General features: G+C 58.1%; 1 protein-coding gene across 1 annotated transcript in view; it reads left to right on the top strand.

Annotated features, from left to right (window-relative positions):
- The window catches only part of MDGA1 (MAM domain containing glycosylphosphatidylinositol anchor 1), a 48,850-nt gene extending 34,429 nt beyond the window's left edge, over nucleotides 1-14,421 (top strand). Inside the window, exons 7-17 of the mRNA XM_038761148.1 lie at nucleotides 1,593-1,922; nucleotides 2,145-2,438; nucleotides 5,195-5,464; nucleotides 6,701-6,852; nucleotides 7,422-7,599; nucleotides 8,072-8,095; nucleotides 8,940-9,092; nucleotides 9,174-9,308; nucleotides 11,259-11,389; nucleotides 12,304-12,412; nucleotides 13,107-14,421. Coding sequence (XP_038617076.1) covers nucleotides 1,593-1,922; nucleotides 2,145-2,438; nucleotides 5,195-5,464; nucleotides 6,701-6,852; nucleotides 7,422-7,599; nucleotides 8,072-8,095; nucleotides 8,940-9,092; nucleotides 9,174-9,308; nucleotides 11,259-11,389; nucleotides 12,304-12,412; nucleotides 13,107-13,198 — 1,868 coding nt within the window. The 3' untranslated portion in view covers nucleotides 13,199-14,421. The remainder of the gene's footprint in view (nucleotides 1-1,592; nucleotides 1,923-2,144; nucleotides 2,439-5,194; nucleotides 5,465-6,700; nucleotides 6,853-7,421; nucleotides 7,600-8,071; nucleotides 8,096-8,939; nucleotides 9,093-9,173; nucleotides 9,309-11,258; nucleotides 11,390-12,303; nucleotides 12,413-13,106) is intronic.
- Nucleotides 14,422-18,438: the final 4,017 nt, after the last annotated feature.

The raw sequence follows: 18,438 nt of genomic DNA, 5'->3' as shown, positions 1-18,438 counted from the left end.
CATTGCCTTCTGGGCATCCTCATTTTATGGGTTCGTCAGAGAAGCAGCGTGGCTCAGTGGAAAGAGCCCGGGCTTTGGAGTCAGAGGTCATGGGCTCAAATGCCGGCTCCGCCACTTGTCAGCTGTGTGACTTTGGGCGAGTCACTTCACTTCTCTGGGCCTCAGTTACCTCATCTGGAAAATGGGGATTAAGACTGTGAGCCCCTACGTGGGCCAACCTGTTCATCTTGTAACCTCCCCAGCGCTTAGAACAGTGCTTGGCACATAGTAAGCACTTAATAAATGCTGTTATTATTATTATTAATGACTGTGGTATTTGTTAAGCACTTACTATGTGTCAAACAGTCTGCTAGGCTCTGGAAGAGATACAAGATGCCCTGCACATAGTAAGCGCTCAATAAATACGACTGAATGAATGAAATCCAACATGGGGTTCACAGTCTATGTAGGAAGGAGAACAGGGAATTGCAGGTGAGGGAACTGAGGCACAGAGAAGTGACCTGACTTGCCCAAGATCACTAATCCTGGCTTTTCCATTTATCTGCTGTGTGACCGTGGGCAAGTCACTTCACTTCTCTATGCCTCAGTTCTCTCATCTTTGAAATGGGGATTAAGACTGTGAGCCCCACATGGGGCGGGGACTGTGTCCAACCCGATTAAATTCTATCTACCCCAGTACTTAGGACAGTGATGATGATGATGATGATGATATTTGTTAAGCGCTTACTATGTGCAAAGCACTGTTCTAAGCGCTGGGGAAGGTGATCAGGTTGTCCCAAGTGGGGCTCACAGTCTTAATCCCCATTTTACAGATGAGGTAACTGAGGCCCAGAGAAGTTAAGTGACTTTCCCAAGGTCACACAGCTGACAACTGGCAGAGCCGGGATTTATTATTATTACGATGGCATTTATTAAGTGCTTACTATGTGCAAAACACTGTTCTAAGCACTGGGGAGGTTACAAGATGATCGGTTGTCCCACGGGGGGCTCACAGTCTTAATCCCCATTTTACAAATGAGGTAACTGAGGCCCAGAGAAGTGAAGTGACTTGCCCGAGGTCACACAGCTGACAGTTGGCAGAGCCGGGATTTGAACCCATGCCTCCGACTCCCAAGCCCGGGCTCTTTCCATTGAGCCACACGGCACCCAGTAAGCATTTTAACGAGTACCATAACCATTATCATTATTCAGCACCCCCGCAAGAATACAGACCTCTCTTCTCCTTTCTTCTCTTTTAGACTGTGAGCCCACTGTTGGGTAGGGACTGTCTCTAAATGTTGCCAACTTGTGCTTCCCAAGCGCTTAGTACAGTGCTCTGCACGCAGTAAGCGCTCAATAAATACGACTGGTTGATTGATTGATTGATTCTCCCCGACCCCGAGAGAGCAACTACCTCCGAATGAGTGGGATTCTCTAGATGCAGGCCACTCAAGTCTGCTGTCTACATAGAAAGAGGCGGCAGACTTGGCTTTGAACCTCCAAACGTGATGCCAGGCTGCTAGAGCGGGCTCGGCGGCCGTGGGCCCGGGGCTGGAGCCCAGGAGTGGGCACCCGGTCCCGAACCCTCTGATCTCCGGTGCCCGTCTCCGCAGCGCTGAGGAACGCCACCTTCCAGATCACCCCGGACGTGATCAAGGAGAGCGAGAGCATCCAGCTGGGCCAGGACTTGAAGCTGTCGTGCCACGTGGACGCGGTGCCCCAGGAGCGGGTGTCCTACCAGTGGTTCAAGAATGGGAAGGCGGCCCGGGTGACGGACCGCCTGCTGGTCACCCGCAATGACCCCGAGCTGCCCCCCGTCACCAGCAGCCTCGAGATCATCGACCTGCGCTTCAGCGACTACGGCACCTACCTGTGCGTGGCCTCCTTCCAAGGCGCGCCCTTGCCCGACCTCAGCGTGGAGGTCAACATCTCCTCCGAGACAGGTGGGCCCGGCCGGGGACGGGGAAGGGCTGGGAGCAGAGAATGGCGGGGAGTCGGGGGACGAAGTGTCCGGTCGGAGGGCACGGCAGGCAGCGACTGCCTTGGCGTCAAGGCGGACAGTGGGCAAGCCTCGGTGCGGGGAGGTAGATCGCGCGGTGGACGAGGCAGGGGGACGCAGTGTCCAGCGGTGCGGGACGGGGCTCCTCGCCCCTGTGTGCCCACAGTGCCCCCGACCATCAGCGTGCCCAAGGGCCAGGCGGTAGTGACGGTGCACGAGGGTTCTCGGGCGGAGCTCCAGTGCGAGGTGAGGGGCAAGCCCCGGCCACCGGTGCTGTGGTCTCGGGCCGACAAGGAGGCCGCCCTGCCCTCCGGGGCCGCCGTGGTGGAGACCCCGGACGGGAAGCTGCGGCTGGACAGCGTCAGCCGAGACATGAGTGGCACCTACCGATGCCAGACCGCTCGCTACAATGGCTTCAACATCCGGCCTCGAGAAGCCCAAGTCCAGCTCAATGTGCAGTGTGAGTGCTCAGGCCTTCCCGCCTCCTCCTCCTTCACCCTCCTTTTCCTCCTTCACCTTCAGCGGGGCTCGGTGGAAAGAGCCCGGGCTTTGGAGTCAGAGGTCATGGGTTCAGATCCCGGCTCCGCCGACTGTCAGCTGGGTGACTTTGGGCAAGTCACTTCACTTCTCTGGGCCTCAGTGACCTCATCTGTAAAATGGAGATTAAAACTGTGAGCCCCCCGTGGGACAACCTGATCACCTTGTAACCTCCCCAGCGCTTAGAACAGTGCTTTGCACATAGTGAGCGTTTAACAAATACCATCATTATTATCCTTCACTCTCCTTCAGCCTCCTCCTCCCCCTCCTCCATCCCTTCCTTTTCCTCCTTCCTCCTCTTCTTCTCCCCCTCTCCTCCTTCACCCCTCTTCACTTCCTCTTCTTCCTCCTCCCTCCTCCTCATTTTCCTCCTTCATCATCATCATCATCATCAATCGTATTTATTGAGTGCTTACTGTGTGCAGAGCACTGTGCTAAGCGCTTGGGAAGTACAAATTGGCAACATATAGAGATGGTCCCTACCCAACAGTGGGCTCAAAGTCTAAAAGGGGGAGACAAAACCAAACATACTAACAAAATAAAATAAATAGAATAGATATGTACAAGTAAAATAAATAAATAAATAGAGTAATAAATATGTACAAACACCTCTCTCTTTCACCCTCCTCCTTCTCCTCTCCCCGCCCCTTGATCCCTTCCTCTTCTCCCGCCCTCCTCCTCTTACCTCTTCACCCTCCTTCACCCTCCTTTTCCCGATCCCTCCTCCTTCTTCCCCTCCTATTGCAGTCTTCCGAGCACTTAGTACAGTGCAAGTCCCGGAATAGTTGCTTAATTCATTCAATCGAATTTATTGGGCGCTTACTGTGTGCAGAGCACTGTACTAAGCGCTTGGAAAGTCCAAGTTGGCAACATATAGAGACGGTCCCTACCCAACAGTGGGCTCACCGTCTAGAAGACCGTTAATAAACATTTGTGATCGGTTGCGAGCCCACTGTTGGGTAGGGACCGTCTCTATATGTTGCCAACTTGTACTTCCCAAGCACTTAGTACAGTTCTCTGCATAAAGTAAGAGCTCAATAAATACAATTGAATGAATGAATTAATCCAGGGGGTGGGGGTGTCCATAAGCACTGCCGCCCTTTTTTTGTTTTTTTTTTATGGTATTTGTTAAGCGCTTACTATATGTCAAACTCTAAGTGCTGGGATAGATCCAAGTTAATTAGGTTGGACATAGTCCCCGTCCCACGCGGGGCTCACAGTCCAAGTAAGGAGGAAGAGAAGGAGAACTGAGGCCTTGAAGAGTGAAATGACTTGCCCAAGGTCACCCAGCAGGCAGAGCCGGGACGAAAACCGGGTCCCCAAGCGCTTTCCACAAGGCCATGCTGTTTCTCCATTTCTGTAGGGTTTTGTATTTTCTAAATAGTATCTGTTAAGTGCTTACTATGTGTCAAGAACTGTTCTAAGCACGGGGGTAGATACAAGTTAGGTCGGATCTTGTGCCCGTTCCCCATGGGGTTCACAGTCTAAATAGGAGCGAGAACAGATATTGTGAATCCCCATTTTGCAGCTGAGGAAACTGAGGCACAGACGAGCAAATTGACTGATCGCTCCCCCTCTAGACTGTAAGCTCATCATGGGCGGGGAATGCGTCTGTTATGTTGTTACGTTGTACTCTGCCAAACGCTTACTACACAGCGCTCGGTAAATGCGACTGATTGAGTGATCGGCCCAAGGTCACGCGGGAGATGAGCGGCGGAGCTGCGATATTGTTCTCTCCCAAGCGCTCAGTCCAGTGCCCGGCACTCAGTAAGCGCTCAATAAATACGATTGAAATAATGAATGTAGAAGCAGCGTGGCTCAGTGGAAAGAGCCCGGGCTTTGGAGTCAGAGGTCATGGGTTCAAATGCCCACTCCGCCAATTGTCAGCTGTGTGACTTTGGCCAAGTCACTTCACTTCTCTGTGCCTCAGTGTGACCTCATCTGGAAAATGGGGATTAAGAGCGTGAGCCCCCCGTGGGACAACCCCATCACCTTGTAACCTCCCCAGGGCTTAGAACAGTGCTCCGCACATAGTAAGCGCTTAACAAGTGCCATTATTATTAGAGAAGCAGCGTGGCACAGTGGAAAGAGCCCGGGCTTTGGAGTCAGAGGTCATGGGTTCCAATCCCGGCTTCGCTAATTGCCAGCTGTGTGACTTTGGGCAAGTCACTTCACTTCTCTGTGCCTCAGTGTGACCTCATCTGGAAAATGGGGATTAAGAGCGTGAGCCCCCCGTGGGACAACCCGATCACCTTGTAACCTCCCCAGGGCTTAGAACAGTGCTCTGCACAGAGTAAGCACTTAACAAATGCCGTTATTATTAGAGAAGCAGCGTGGCACAGTGGAAAGAGCCCGGGCTTTGGAGTCAGAGGTCATGGGTTCAAATCCCCGCTCTGCCAATTGTCAGCTGTGTGACTTTGGGCAAGTCACTTCACTTCTCTGTGCCTCAGTGTGACCTCAACTGGAAAATGGGGATTAAGAGTGTGAGCCCCCCGTGGGACAACCCCATCACCTTGTAACCTCCCCAGGGCTTAGAACAGTGCTCTGCACATAGTAAGCGCTTAATAAATGCTATGATGATTATGACGATGATGAAGGTGCACACAGGGGTGGCCCGGGGGGGAGAGTCCGGGGGGCACTGGGTTCCCATCCCGACAGCCGTCCCTCCCGTCCCCCCAGTCCCTCCGGTGGTGGAGCCCAACTCCCAGGACGTGCGGCAGGGCCTAGGCCGTCCCGTGGCGCTGCGATGCTCCCTGCTCCAGGGCAGCCCCCTGCGCCTGGCCTCCGCCGTTTGGCGCTTCAACGGGAGGCTGCTGGCCCGGCCTCCACCCGAGGCCCAGGACTTCTCCGAGCTCAGACTGGACGCCGTCACCCGCGACAGCAGCGGCAGCTACGAGTGCAGCATCTCCAACGACGTGGGCACGGCCGCCTGCCTCTTCCAGGTCTCCGGTGAGCGGCCCCCGCCCAGGGCCCCCCTGCCCTTCCTCCCCTTCCCCATCCTTCTCCGGGCGGGGCTGCAGTGCCACAACCAGGTCTGCGCCCCCCCCCTGCCCCAAACACATTCAGTCGTGTTTATGGAGCTCCTGCTGTGTGCAGAGCACTGTACTAAGCGCTTGGGACATCCCCTGCCCACAACAAGCTTATAGCCTAGATTTACGTCCGATTTCCACGTCCCCTGTCAGAATGCCCAGAAATCCTTCAGGCTCTGCTCCTCCCTGTCAGTTCCCCATATTCCCCATATTCCCCACCTTCCACCCAAACCTGCTCCTCTTTTCCCAGGACTCCTGGCCCCTACCTCCCACTTCCCCCAGCCCCTCTTCCTCTCTCCACATTGCTCCTGCTCCTCTCTCCACAGTGCTCTGCCTGTTCTCCTCTCCCCACAATACCTGTGTCCCTACCCCTCTTCCCCCAATGCCTTCAGCCCCTGCTCCTCTCCCCAGAATGATTCTGGCCCCACCGTCCTCCCCACATTGCTCCCATCCCCGCTCCTCTATCCACCGTGCCCTTGTCCCCGCACTTTTCCCCACAGTGCCCTTGCTCCTCTCCTTCTCCTTCTTTCCCCTCCACGTGTCACTATGTCCCATTAGTCCTGTTCAGCTCGGAAACCCTCCTGGCTGGCCCAGTCCCGCGGGCAGCCTGGCCCTTTTGGGATTGGCCCGGCCCTCTCCCGGACCCCCGGCCCTCTTCCACCCCCCAACCTGGACCCCAGTCGGCCAACCTGGGTGGGGGCCTGCTACATCTTTCCCCGGGCGCCCAGGGAGGGCCTGGGGTGGGACTGGTCCCGGGCGTTGCTGACTGACTGGCATCTGGGCCCACCCTCTCCCCCACCCTTCTTCCTCTCCTTCCCCCTCTTAGCACCCCCCCCCCCCACCCGCGGGTGAGGAAAACCCACATTGCACGGGCAGCTTCCCCCCCGCCATCCCCTCTACGGGACACCTGGGTCCCCGACCTGGGCACCGTGGAGGGGCTGAGGGGCCGGGGCCAGAGGTCACCCATCAGTCAGCCCCAGAGCCCCCTGTGACATCTCCCGCCTCCCCCCCTTCCCTCCTCCCACCCCACGACTCGCTCCCCCTCTCCCCCTCTGTCTCCCTTCCTCCCTCTCTCTTTCTTCCTTTCCCATCGCCCCCACCTCTCTGTCTCCCCCATCCCCTCCCGGCCCCTCGCCTCCTCCCCCCGCCCTCTTAGCTAAAGCCTACAGTCCGGAGTTTTACTACGACACTCCCAACCCCACCCGTAGCCAAAAGCTCTCCAAAAACTACTCCTACGTGCTGCAGTGGACGCAGAAGGAGCCCGATGCCGTGGACCCCATCTTGAGCTACCGGCTGGACGTCAGGCAGGTACGGACCCCCGGGCCGGTTGAAGTACAGGTGGGTGGGCCTGGAATCCGCCGACCCCCCGGGCAGAAACAAGAGGGAGGAAATGGCCAGCTGAGGATCTGTTTCTGATCAGGTTTCTGGTCAGGCCTCAGACAGGGCCCAGAGTGCGGGCGCTGGCGATGGGACAGAAGGGGCCCCGCTGGTGGCAACCCAGGGAGATGTCCAAGGGAATGAACCCAGGGGGCTTCCTGGGGGCGACGGGAAAGGGAAGAGCGGGCGGTAGGCCTTGGGTGTGGGGTGGGATGCTGTGGAGGAGCTGCCACAGTCACTAGAAAATGGCGGCACAGAGGGCAGGGTCACTGACATCTGGGGACTCCGGGGTGGAGGTGAGGTCTGGGCGGGTGGGGGGAAGAGAAGGCCCAAAGGGACCACTGAGGTCAATCAATCAATCGTATTTATTGAGCGCTTAACTGTGTGCAGAGCACTGTACTAAGTGCTTGGGAAGTACAAGGTCATGGGGGTGGGGTGGTGGTGTCTCGTTGCTGGGGTTTGAGGGGTCACGGGGGTTGGGGGGCCCCGTGTGCCGGCAGCTGAACCTGCGGAGCACGGTGACGCGGCCCATCCCGGTGAGGCGCGTGGAGAAGGGGCTGCTGCTGGAATACGTGCTGGCCGGCCTCAAGGTGCCCCACAGCTACGAAGTGCGGCTCACCCCCATCACCAGCTTCGGGGCCGGGGACGGGGCCTCCCGCATCATCCGCTACCTGGAGCGTAGGTGGCCCGGCCCGCGGGGGGGCGGGGGGGGCGGGCAGAGAGGGGGCGTCCCGGGGCAGCGCTTACCCAAAGGCCCCGTGCTCCCAGAACGCGGATCCCACTTTCCCGGGGCCTGGCTGTACCCATTCCCACTCAGCATGCTGGGATTCCGGGGTCTTCTCCGGGGACGCCGCTCCCTGCAGCTGCCAGGAAATCTCAGGGACCTCTTGGCTGTTAATCTGTGCTTTATTTGTATTCCATTTGCATGGCATTAACTTTGCATGCAAATGCAGAGAATCCCCCCAACCCTGACTCTGCTCTCAGCACCCCTGTTTTCCCCTCTAATGGGCCCTGCGGGGTCCAGTTGGTTCTAAAACGGTCATCAGAGCTACCCAGGGGATGGCCTCTTCCCTGATCCCCGTCCCCCAGCCTCGTCCCCCTCCCTCCTGCATGGCCACCTTTGACCCTGGGTTTCCATTTCCTTTGTCAGCGATCAACTCTCCGAACCTGGCAGGTGAGGCCTTCTCCCTAGCTCCTGACGGGCCCCGGGCCCTGGCGCGGACCCCTCCTCCCCCGACCCTCCTCCCACTCCCGCCCGTCCTCCCGTCCGGTCCCTGATGTCGCCGCTCACTGGACTCTGCCGGTGCCACCCCTCCCTCTCTGAGTGTCAGTCTCCCCATCCGTGCGGGGGCATCTCCCGCATCACCCCTCGGCCCCCTGGAACTTCTCCTCTCAGGGCCAAGGGGGCGGCTTCAGAGCAGCGTGGCTCAGTGGAAAGAGCCCGGGCTTGGGGGTCAGAGGTCACGGGTTCGAATCCCAGCTCCGCCACATGCCTGCTGGGTGACCTTGGGCAAGTCACTTAACTTCTCTGAGCCTCAGTTACCTCATCTGCAAAATGAGGATGAAGACTGTGAGCCCTCCGTGGGACAACCTGATCACCTTGTATCCCCCCCCGGCGCTTAGAACAGTGCTTTGCACATAGTAAGCGCTTAACAAGTGCCATCATCATCATCATCTCGGGGCCTTCTCAGCCGGAGGCAGGAGGATGGAGCCGACGACCCCGCCGCTCTGGTGAAGCCGCCTTCCCGTGGGCGCTCCTCATTCCCCAGAGCCCCTCGCCACCTCGGCCCCTCGGACCCCCGCCCCCAGCCCACCGGAGAGGAGAGGGAGGCAGAGCCGAGTGGGTTTCCTCAGGCCCGCTGCCTGATTTCCCTCTGGCCCGCTGCCTGATTTCTCTCAGGCGTGGGCCCAGGGTTCCAGGCTCCAGGCAGGGCTGCCTGAGCGTTGGCGTGAGCCGACGGGAGTCGGGGGGAGGCCCGGGTGCTGATTCCCCGCCCCCGCGACGCTCGCCCCGCCAGACAACACCTGTCACTTCGAGGACGACAAGATCTGCGGCTACACCCAGGACCGGGGGGACAACTTCGACTGGACGCGGCAGAACGCTCTGACCCAGAATCCCAAGCGCTCCCCCAACACGGGGCCCCCCACGGATATCAGCGGCACCCCCGAAGGTGAGGGTCGCTGGGGGGGACCGCCGGGGGGCCGGACGATGGTGGGGGGTGCGCTGAGCCATCCTCCTACCTCCCTCCCAGGCTACTATATGTTCATCGAGGCCTCGCGGCCACGGGAGCTAGGAGACCGGGCCCGCCTGGTCAGCCCCGTGTATAACGTGAGCGCCAAATTCTACTGCGTCTCCTTCTTCTACCACATGTACGGCAAGCACATTGGTGAGTTGGGGCCGCGGGTCAGGACGATGCAGCGTGGGGGGCAGAGAAGAAAGCCCAGGGGATGGAGGGGCTCCAACCACCCCCCGCTAGAGCCCTCGGGCCAGTGGGAGCCCCGGTTGGAGGCTTGGCTCATTTCCACCTTCCTCTGTCTCCCTGAGGGCGGACAGGCTTAAAGAACATCATGGGTAAAGCACAGGCCTGCGAGCCAGAGGACCTACTTCCCAAGCGCTTAGTACAGTGCTCTGCACCTAGTAAGCGCTCAATAAATACGATTGATGATGATGATGACCTGAGTTCCAATCCCGGGTCCGCCACTCATCCGCTGTGAAATAACTGTGGTATTTTATAAGCACTTACTACGTGTCAGGCACTGTGCTAAGCACAGGGCAGGGAATGCCAGCAAATCGGGCTCAGTCTTGTGTGACTTTGGGCAAGTCGCTTCACTTCTCAGGCCTTAGTTTCCTCAACTGCCATATGGGAGTTCAGTACCTGTTTTCACTCCTACTTAAGACTGTGAAGCCCGTGTGGGACAGGGACTGTGTCTGATCTGATTATCTCGTATCTACCCCGGTGCTTAGAATTAGTAAGCGCCTATCACATACCATTAAAAAAAAAAAATACGGCCAGAAGGGTCATCTTAGTTCTCCCTCAGGGGGCTGGGTCCTGACCCTGGATCCCTCTCCCTCCTCCTTCCCCCAATCCCACCATTCTCTTTCCCACTTCCATCCCTACTCCAAGCCAAGATGACACATCTCAGCCAGTCCTGGGGCTTCCCCAAGCCTCTTTCCCTGACCAAGCCCTCCTTTCCCCTTCTCCCACTCCCACAGACTGTGTCTGTTATATTTTACCCTCCCAAGCGCTTAGTACAGTGCTCTGCACACAGTAAGTGCTCAATAAATATGATTGACTGACTGACTCCACTGGCCTTAGCTAATCAATCAATCAGCGGTATTTACTGAGTGCTTACTACATTCGGAGGGCTGCAGTAAGCATTCATTCATTCATTCGATCGTATTTATTGAGCGCTTACTGTGTGCAGAGCACTGTACTAAGCACTTGGGAAGTACAAGTTGGCAATGTATAGAGACGGTCCCTACCCAACAGCGGGCTCATGCCTCCCCCTGATGCCATCGGCTCTCCTGGTCCAGACAAGTAACATTTCGCAGGTGCCCCGAGAGGCCTTTCTCTGCCAGCCCAGTTGTTGCCTCTCTGTCTGCGGGCAGTGCCTGGCAAATGCCAGCTTCACTGCTGCGGCAGCAGCCCCAGCCTTGCAGCCTCCCCTCACTGATGTCAATTAGAGCGGGAGCTGCCTTCCGGGCCTATCTGCCCTCAGGCCTGGCCGTGAGCCCGCGGCTCCTACGAGTGCCAGAGAGATGCCCCAACCTCCCAAGCCGTCTGGTGCCAGGACTGCCAGGGGCCCAGGCTGCTGAGAGACAAAGGACAGGTGGGCCAGAAGGAGCACTGGGAAGGGAAACAGAAAGCACTGAGGACAGAGGGGCAGAAGGGGAATTAGGGAGAGGGCACTGAGGAGAGAGGCAGAGGGGGTCCTGGGAACAGAGAGAGGGAAGAGAGAGACGTTAGGGTCACTGGAAACAGAGGGGCAGAGGGGGAACTAGGGAGACCTGAAGGTGGAAAGGCCTGGGAGCAGGGAGAGCAAGGTAGGGACCCTGGGAAAAGAGGGAGAAGGATTACTGGCTTTGGGAGCAGACTGGAGAGAGGGTGGTTGGTGCCAGGGATACTAGACAGAAGGAAAGGAGCCAAAGCTGAGACCTCCAGAACCGGAGCCCAAGGCCCTGTGAGAGTGGGGCGGGAGCTGAGACCACCGGAAAGGGAGGGGCAGGGATGACCGTGGGGGCAGGTGGGTAGGAACCGGGACCTTTGAGGGGAAGAGGAGCGCAGCTTGGGACCCTGCCAGCCCGAGCCGCCATCTCCCACCCCCGACGCTTCCAGGCTCGCTCAACCTGCTGGTCCGTTCGCGGAACAAGGGCCCCTTGGAGACCCACGCCTGGTCGCTGAGCGGAAACAAGGGCAACTCCTGGCAGCAGGCCCACGTGCCCATCAGCCCCAACGGCCCCTTCCAGGTGAGCCGGGCCAGCCCCGTGGAGCCGGAGCCGGCCCAGGACGGGCGGCCCACGGGTGGCTGGAGGAACGGGACTCGCTCCTAGCTCTTCAGCATCTTTGGGATGGTGGCAACCCGGGCTCCGTTTCCCAGATACACTTGGGCCCCAAAGGCAGGGTTCCCAGCAGTTGGCTGTGAGGCGGGCGCCGTCTGTCAGTTGTATTTATTGAACGCTTACCGTGTGCAGAGCACTGTTCTGAGCGCTTGGGAGAGTACAACAGAACAATAAACAGACACATTCTGTGCCCTAAAGGTGCCAGTCTCCTTTCACACGCGCCCAAGGAGCCTCTGTTGCCCACCCAAGCTCGGGGCTGGCTGGCCGGGTACGAGAAGGCTCAGGTCCAAGCTGGGAGCATTGGGGTGGGGGGCTCCTCTATGAGGGGAGCTTTAGGGCAGGTGAGGTTTCAGGTGTGAGGTTCCTCGGGAGGGGTGGGAGGATGCAATTCTGTGCGGCTGTCTGAAATGGGAGGCTCTGATGGGGAGGTTTGGCCGGCGGGAGCGATCATTCAGTATTCGGCACCTAGTAAGCGCTTAACAAATACCATGATTATTATTATGTGGGATTTACTTAAGACCACTGTGGGCAGGGAAGAAGGGAACGGCTGCGTGGGTCCTCGGTTTTAACGATGGCACTTAATAAGCGCCTCTGAATTCATTCATTCAGTCATATTTATCGAGCGCTTGCCTGAGCACTTGGGAGAGTACGATATGACCATAAACAGACATATCTCCTGCCCACAATGACCTTACAGTCTAGAGGGGACTGTGGGCCAGGACGATACCAGTTGGATTCGAGGCAGGCCCTCCTGTTGCCACACACAAACACACACACACGCGTATACACACTCCCAACCCCCACCCTCTCCCCCACCCCAGATTATCTTTGAGGGGGTGCGCGGCTCCGGGTACCTGGGAGATATCGCCATTGATGACGTCACCCTGAAGAAGGGCGACTGTCCCAGGAAGCAGATTGACCCAAACAAAGGTACGGGGCAGGGCAGGGGAAGAGGGGGTGAGCCTCCCCCCGGGGGTTGGGGGAGAGGGAGACGGTGTCTGGGGAAGGGGGTACTTATTGGACGACCAGAGCAGAGCCCCGCTCCCCGCAACCGCTCCCACCTGGGGGTGCGTGTCTGAAGAGAGCGTGGCCCCAGACCCCAATTCTGGGAAGGGTGACCGTGCCTGCCTGGAAGGCCGATGGAGAAAGGGTGTAGGAGGGTGGGGAAACTGAGGGCCGGACCCCAGGAGTGAGTGGTGTCTGTCCCACTCCACCCAGATCTGGTATCCTTCACCTAGCTGGCCACGGGGCTGGGGCGGATCCAGGGTTCGTTCATTCAATTGTGTTTATTGAGTTCTTTCTGGGTGCAGAGCACTGTACTAAGCACTTGGGAGAGTCCCCCTTCTCGACTGTGAGCCCACCGTTGGGTAGGGACCGTCTCTATATGTTGCCAACTTGGACTTCCCAAGCGCTCAGTGCAGTGCTCTGCACACAGTAAGCGCTCGATAAATACGATTGATTGATCGATTGATTGATCCAATAGAATAATCAGTCTCCTTGACATCCCACTGCAGGTAGCTGGATCAGGGAGGGTTAGGGGCCCCGAGGGAAGGGGCAGGCAGGGAGTGAGACTGTCGAGGCCCAGAGGAGGCCGGGGCCAGCGTCCAGTCTCTGCTCCCCACAGGGGTGGTCTCGCCCAGCAGGGCCGGGTCCTGCCCACCCAGTCCCCGGTTGGGCAGCCTGCTGGCCGTCGTCCTCTGCTCGCTGCTGAGATGACCGCCGCCGCCGCCGCCGCCGCCCGGCCCGGCTCCCGCTCCCCCGCCACCGCCGCCTGGCACACCAAAGTGTCTGCATCGTACCAAAGACTGAGCCGAGGCCCGCGGGCCCGGGCGGGGTGCCCGGGACTCGGGGTGGCTGGGGAAGGGGCCCACTGGTGGCTGGACTGAAGAGGAGGAGGAGGAAGATGACGACGACGAGGAGGTCAGGCCTCGCAGGATGAGCGGCTGGCCGCAGACGTTGTTTCGCATACATGCACATGCATATACACACACACACAAGAACACACACACACACACACACACACACACACACACACACACACAACTATCTGTTAAAGCACAAGTTTCTATCCGAACTGCCAGCACCTTCTTTCCCGTGGAGAGGCCGGCCCGCCCCCACTGCCACGGTTCTCCCCGCATCCCGTGGACCACGGCTGCAGAAGCAGAGACCTCAGAGGGACTGGATTCAGTCGTCAGGGGGGCCCTCCGGGCCCTCGTCCCCGCCGTGAATTGCCCCCCGACCAGACTGCCCGCCCCACTTCTCCCGCCCGAGGCCCGGACTCGCCCCCGAGTCGCTGCTGGGACCGCAAGCGGGCCTAGGGGCCGATCAGGAGAGATCGCCCCGCTCCAGCCTCTGCCAAGAAGCCCCCTCCCCACCCTCGTCCATGCGTGTGCTGAGTTTCAGGGTGCTCAGAAGAGGGGACCCCCCCAACCCCGCACAAGAGAAGTGGGGCCCGGGGAGGGAAGTCGGAAGTCTGCATTCGTTATCCGGGCTACTTCCGCCCAATCTCCCCATCATGGAACTGAGGGACGCCGGCTACTGGAACTCCTGGATAATCCCAAACCCCCTGGAGTCTGCAAACGCATCTCCCCTCCTCTCTGCCCTCTCCCAGTGCTGCTCCCAAGGGCTAACGGGGAGGGGGGGGGGGTCTGTGCTTCTCCTTCTCTCTCCCCCCTCAACTCCCACACCTCCAAGGGGTTGCTAAGCAAGGAAATGGCCTGGAAGAGGGAAGCAAGAGGGAGGAGAAGGAAGATAACACACGACTGTCTCCTCAGCCTCTGGATGATTGACAGCCGGTGAGATGTACCCCCACGGAAAGGAGAAGTGTCGGGCTTATTCCAAACCCAACCCCTGCCCGATTCACAGATACTAGACCCTCTGAGAGGGACTCATCTCCCCACCCCTTCCTAATAATAGTATTAATAATGATCATGGTATTTGTTAAGCGCTTACTATTGCTGAGGTAGATGCAAGATCACCAGATCAGGTGCAGTTCTTCTACATGGGGCTCGCGGTCTAAGTAGGGGAGAGGACAGGGATTGAGTCCCCATTTTACAGATGAGGAAACCAAGGCCCAGAGAAGTTAAGGGATTTACCCAAGTTCACACGGCAGGCAAGTGGCAGAGCCAGGATAGGAACCCAGGGCTTCTGATTCCCAGGCCGGTGTGGTCCCACTAGGCCACGCTGGTTCTCCCCTGCCCCTGAAAGGGATTAGGGGGGTCCTCAGTGGTGGGGGGAGCTAAGTCTCCTGCAGGTGGTGAAATCCATGCCTCCCCACCACCCCTACCAAAGTCATTCCATCCACACCCTCCCAAATCCTCCTAGCCTCGGGACCCCAACTCTTCCCTGTTGACGATACGATACGATATCAATCAATCAATACGATTGATTGATTGATTGATTGATTGATTGACGTCCCTCCCTCCAGACAGGGCAGAGCTGGAACTCAAGGAACAAGACCCAAGGGAGAAAGAGAGAAACCTTCTGACCAGTTGGGGCTGTACGGGAAAGGGTGGAAGACGGCTGGGAGACGTTGTGGGTGTCAGGGCAGATGAGCCGGGGACGGAAGCTCTCCGACACTGTGGGTGAGCATTCATTCATTCATTCAATCGTATTTATTGAGCGCTTACTGTGTGCACAGCACTGTACTAAGCGCTTGGGAAGTACAAGTTGACAACACATAGAGACGGTCCCTACCCAACAGCGGGCTCACGGGCTAGAAGGGAGTGGGTGTTGGGCTGTGTGTGTGTGTGTGTGTGCATGGGAGAGTCCGTAAAATTTGGAGAAAGCAAGGACTGTGACTAGGGTTTCAGGACATGACTATTCCAAATGAACTTGAGCTCCACTTGGGACTGGAATGGGAAGGGTTTTCCCCGCAGTCTGCTGCCAATTCCCAGGGCTTTAGCAGGAGGAGCGGGAGCGATAGGAGTGATGATGGTTTTGGTGCTCATGGTGGTTTGGGTGGTGGTGGTTTTTCAGTTCGAAGACAGTGCTGCCCATGGGTGAACCTTCATCCGGGAGCATGAGTGTATTTGAAAGAGACTGACGCATCAGGACCGTTAAAATAGTTTTCTGGGCCCCTCTGATTATTTCAGGGAGCACTGCCCACACCCTGGCCATTCAAGGGAGTATTGTTCACAACCTGGCCCTTCCAAGGAGCACTGCCCATGCTGATGGGCACTGCCCTCACCCTGTTCATTCCCTGACCACTCTGGGCAGCACTGCTAAATCCGGTGACAATTTGACTGTTACCCAGGATGAATGGGCAACCTAAAAGGCCCCCAGCCTGTCTTGAGAATGCTGTGTGCCACTGGGCGTAGCGGGAAGGGACACCTATATATATAAATGCATACACACATTTGAATGCATGGCATTGCACAGGGAAGATACATGCATTTATGGGCATGTGTGTAGGCGTCTACATGTCTGTGTGAGTGCACTGGTAATCACTGGAGCCCTGCAGATTGTTGTCTTAGCTGTCCCGTTGTTTCAGCGTGTACATGCGTGGTGGTGTATGCCCCCGTATGTGTACTTGAAGGGGTAGGCACAGGTCAGCATGTGTGTGTATCTCTGCGTGTGTTCGGCGAATGTGTGTATGCATGTGAAGGTGGGTGCGTAGGTGGGGACATGTGTCATGTCAGGGTATACATCTTGCCCAAGAGAAGGGAAGGGCTGGGGTCCTGATGGAGCGTGCCGCACATTTCCTGCCCTTCCCCTCCTCCCCCATCCGAGGCTTCCCGGTGTTGGTGGGGAGGAGACTGGAGGGGCTGCGAGAACCCAGGAGAGCCCTGGGGGAGCCCTTCCAGTCCCCCAGGCCCAGGACACCCTCCTACCTCCTGACCCAAGGCCTGGCACCTCAAGGGGGGAGTCCCCTGATGTCCCACCTTGGCCAAGGTGACAGAAGTCCCAGGGAGCGCCACTTAAGAGGTTGGAGCCAAACAAGCTCTCCCTACTCAGGGTGGGCAGAGCTGGGCTTTACATGGCCTTAAAGTGGGGTGCCTGGGGATCCCCCCACTGGCCTCAGAGGCCTACCCCTCCCCTCTGCTCAGCTCAGCCCCAGCCGCAGGACAATGGAAGGCCCAAGGATTTCCAGCGGCGCTCTCCCTTCTTCCTCTAGGCCCCTCCGGGTCTGGGCCACAGGCCCTGCCCACCTCCCACGGGGCAGCCCGTTCCTTCCGCCACTTCCCGCCATGGCTCCCTGGGCCAGGGGCGCTGGCAGAATCCGTCCTCCTGGACTCGAGACGTCTGGGTTCAGACAACCGCAACGGGGAGGGCCGGTGGGAGACCAGCTCGATCCGGGGGCTGGAGGTCCGGTCCGAGGGCAGGGCGGTCAGAGTGGGCCGAGGCAGGGAGGAGGACATGGGCCATGGATTGGCCTTCGGGGAAGAGAGCACTCTGAGGCAGCTGCGCCTTGGGGCCTCAGACTGTACCATCCCAGCAGACCTCAGGAAGGGAGCCTCACCCCTGCACAGGGGGCAGGCCGGAATGGGAGCAGGGAACGAGGATGGAACTGCTCCAAAATCTGGTCCCCTCCCCCATATCATGTCGGGAGAAGGGGATGGGCGAAGCTAGAGCTTGGGAAGGAAGGGTCTGGGAAAGAGGAAAGGATGATGTGAGTTGGAGCTGGGAGTGGAGAAGAACAGCAGTGGTTTAGAGACCCTCCGTGGGGTGGGACACTCCTGGAGACTCCCCCTCAGACCCCTCTGCTCCAGCCAACGCTCCGGTCAGGAGTTCCCCCATTGCCCTCTGGAGCAGCACTGGTCATCCCCACCCCGACTCCAGGACCCCTCCCTTCAACCAGCCCCCCGCCTCCCTCCCCCAACCCCCCAAAACCCGACTGTGTGAATGTGGCCCAGAACCCTCTCCAGGCAAAGCACAAACACAAAGGGACCGTTCCCCTTTGGGGCCTTTTTTTTGGTTCTTTTTTTAAGATTCCGGGCCCCCTGTCCTGACGATCCTGTGTCCCCATTCCATTCTCTCCACCCTCCTGCCCCTCTCTTCCGGCTATCCTCGCTTCCCCTTCCTCCATCCCATTCCTCTTTCCCAGTCCCACCCTGTCCATTTCCCTCCCCCTTCCTGTCTGTCTCCCGAATCCAGTCTTACCTCTCTCCATCTATCAATCAACAGTATTTATTGAGTGCCCACTGCGGGCAGAGCACTGTACTGGACGCTTGGGAGAGTGCCATAGAGTTAGTAGACACGATCCCCGTCCTCCAGGAGTTTCTATCTCCTCCCTGCTTTCCCCACCCAATTCCTTTCACGTTCCTGTCTGCCTTTCTGTCCCCTCCTTCCGTCCCGCTCCCCCATCTCCCAACCCTCCCCCCATCATCCCTGTCCTTCCCCTCCCCATCAGTGTAACTCTGGTCGCGAAGCGCGGTTTGCCTTGTCCCAATAAAAGCTACAGTGTTCCCATAAGCTCCGTGTCCGTCCATCTGTCCTCCGGGCCAGTGGACGGGACCCGGGCATCTGCTACACTGGGGTGGAAGGAGTGTGGGCGGGTGGGAGGGTCAGTGATGCCAGCTCTGAGTGGAAAGCAGGGAATGGGGCAGGCCGTGGCCCGTGTTGAGGCGCCTGTCTTTCCCAAGTCTTCCACCTTATCCCAATTACCACAGTTATTAACGTTATTCCTCTGAATCAGCCAACTGCCCGTTTCTCTGGACTCCACCAGCCTCTCAGCGTGGCACCCTGTTCCCACACCCCGACTTCTCCACGCTCATCACACCTGTCCCTGCCTGTCCTGAGCTCTTGACTGCAGACTCCTTTCACTCATTTAATCATATTCTCCGAGGGCTTACTGTGTGCAGACCACCATACTAAGCGCTTGGGGAAGTACGATACAATAACAAATAGTGACATTCCCTTCCCGCAAATGAGCTTCCTGGTCTAGGGAGGGAGACAGACTTCAATTCAAATGAAGATGAATAATCATCATCATCATAATGAATTATGGTATTTGT

This window comes from Tachyglossus aculeatus, chromosome 19 (genome assembly GCF_015852505.1).
Source record: "Tachyglossus aculeatus isolate mTacAcu1 chromosome 19, mTacAcu1.pri, whole genome shotgun sequence".
Taxonomy (NCBI): domain Eukaryota; kingdom Metazoa; phylum Chordata; class Mammalia; order Monotremata; family Tachyglossidae; genus Tachyglossus; species Tachyglossus aculeatus.
The sequence above is the reverse complement of the archived record's forward strand: the minus strand, read 5'-3'. Positions and strand labels throughout refer to the sequence as shown.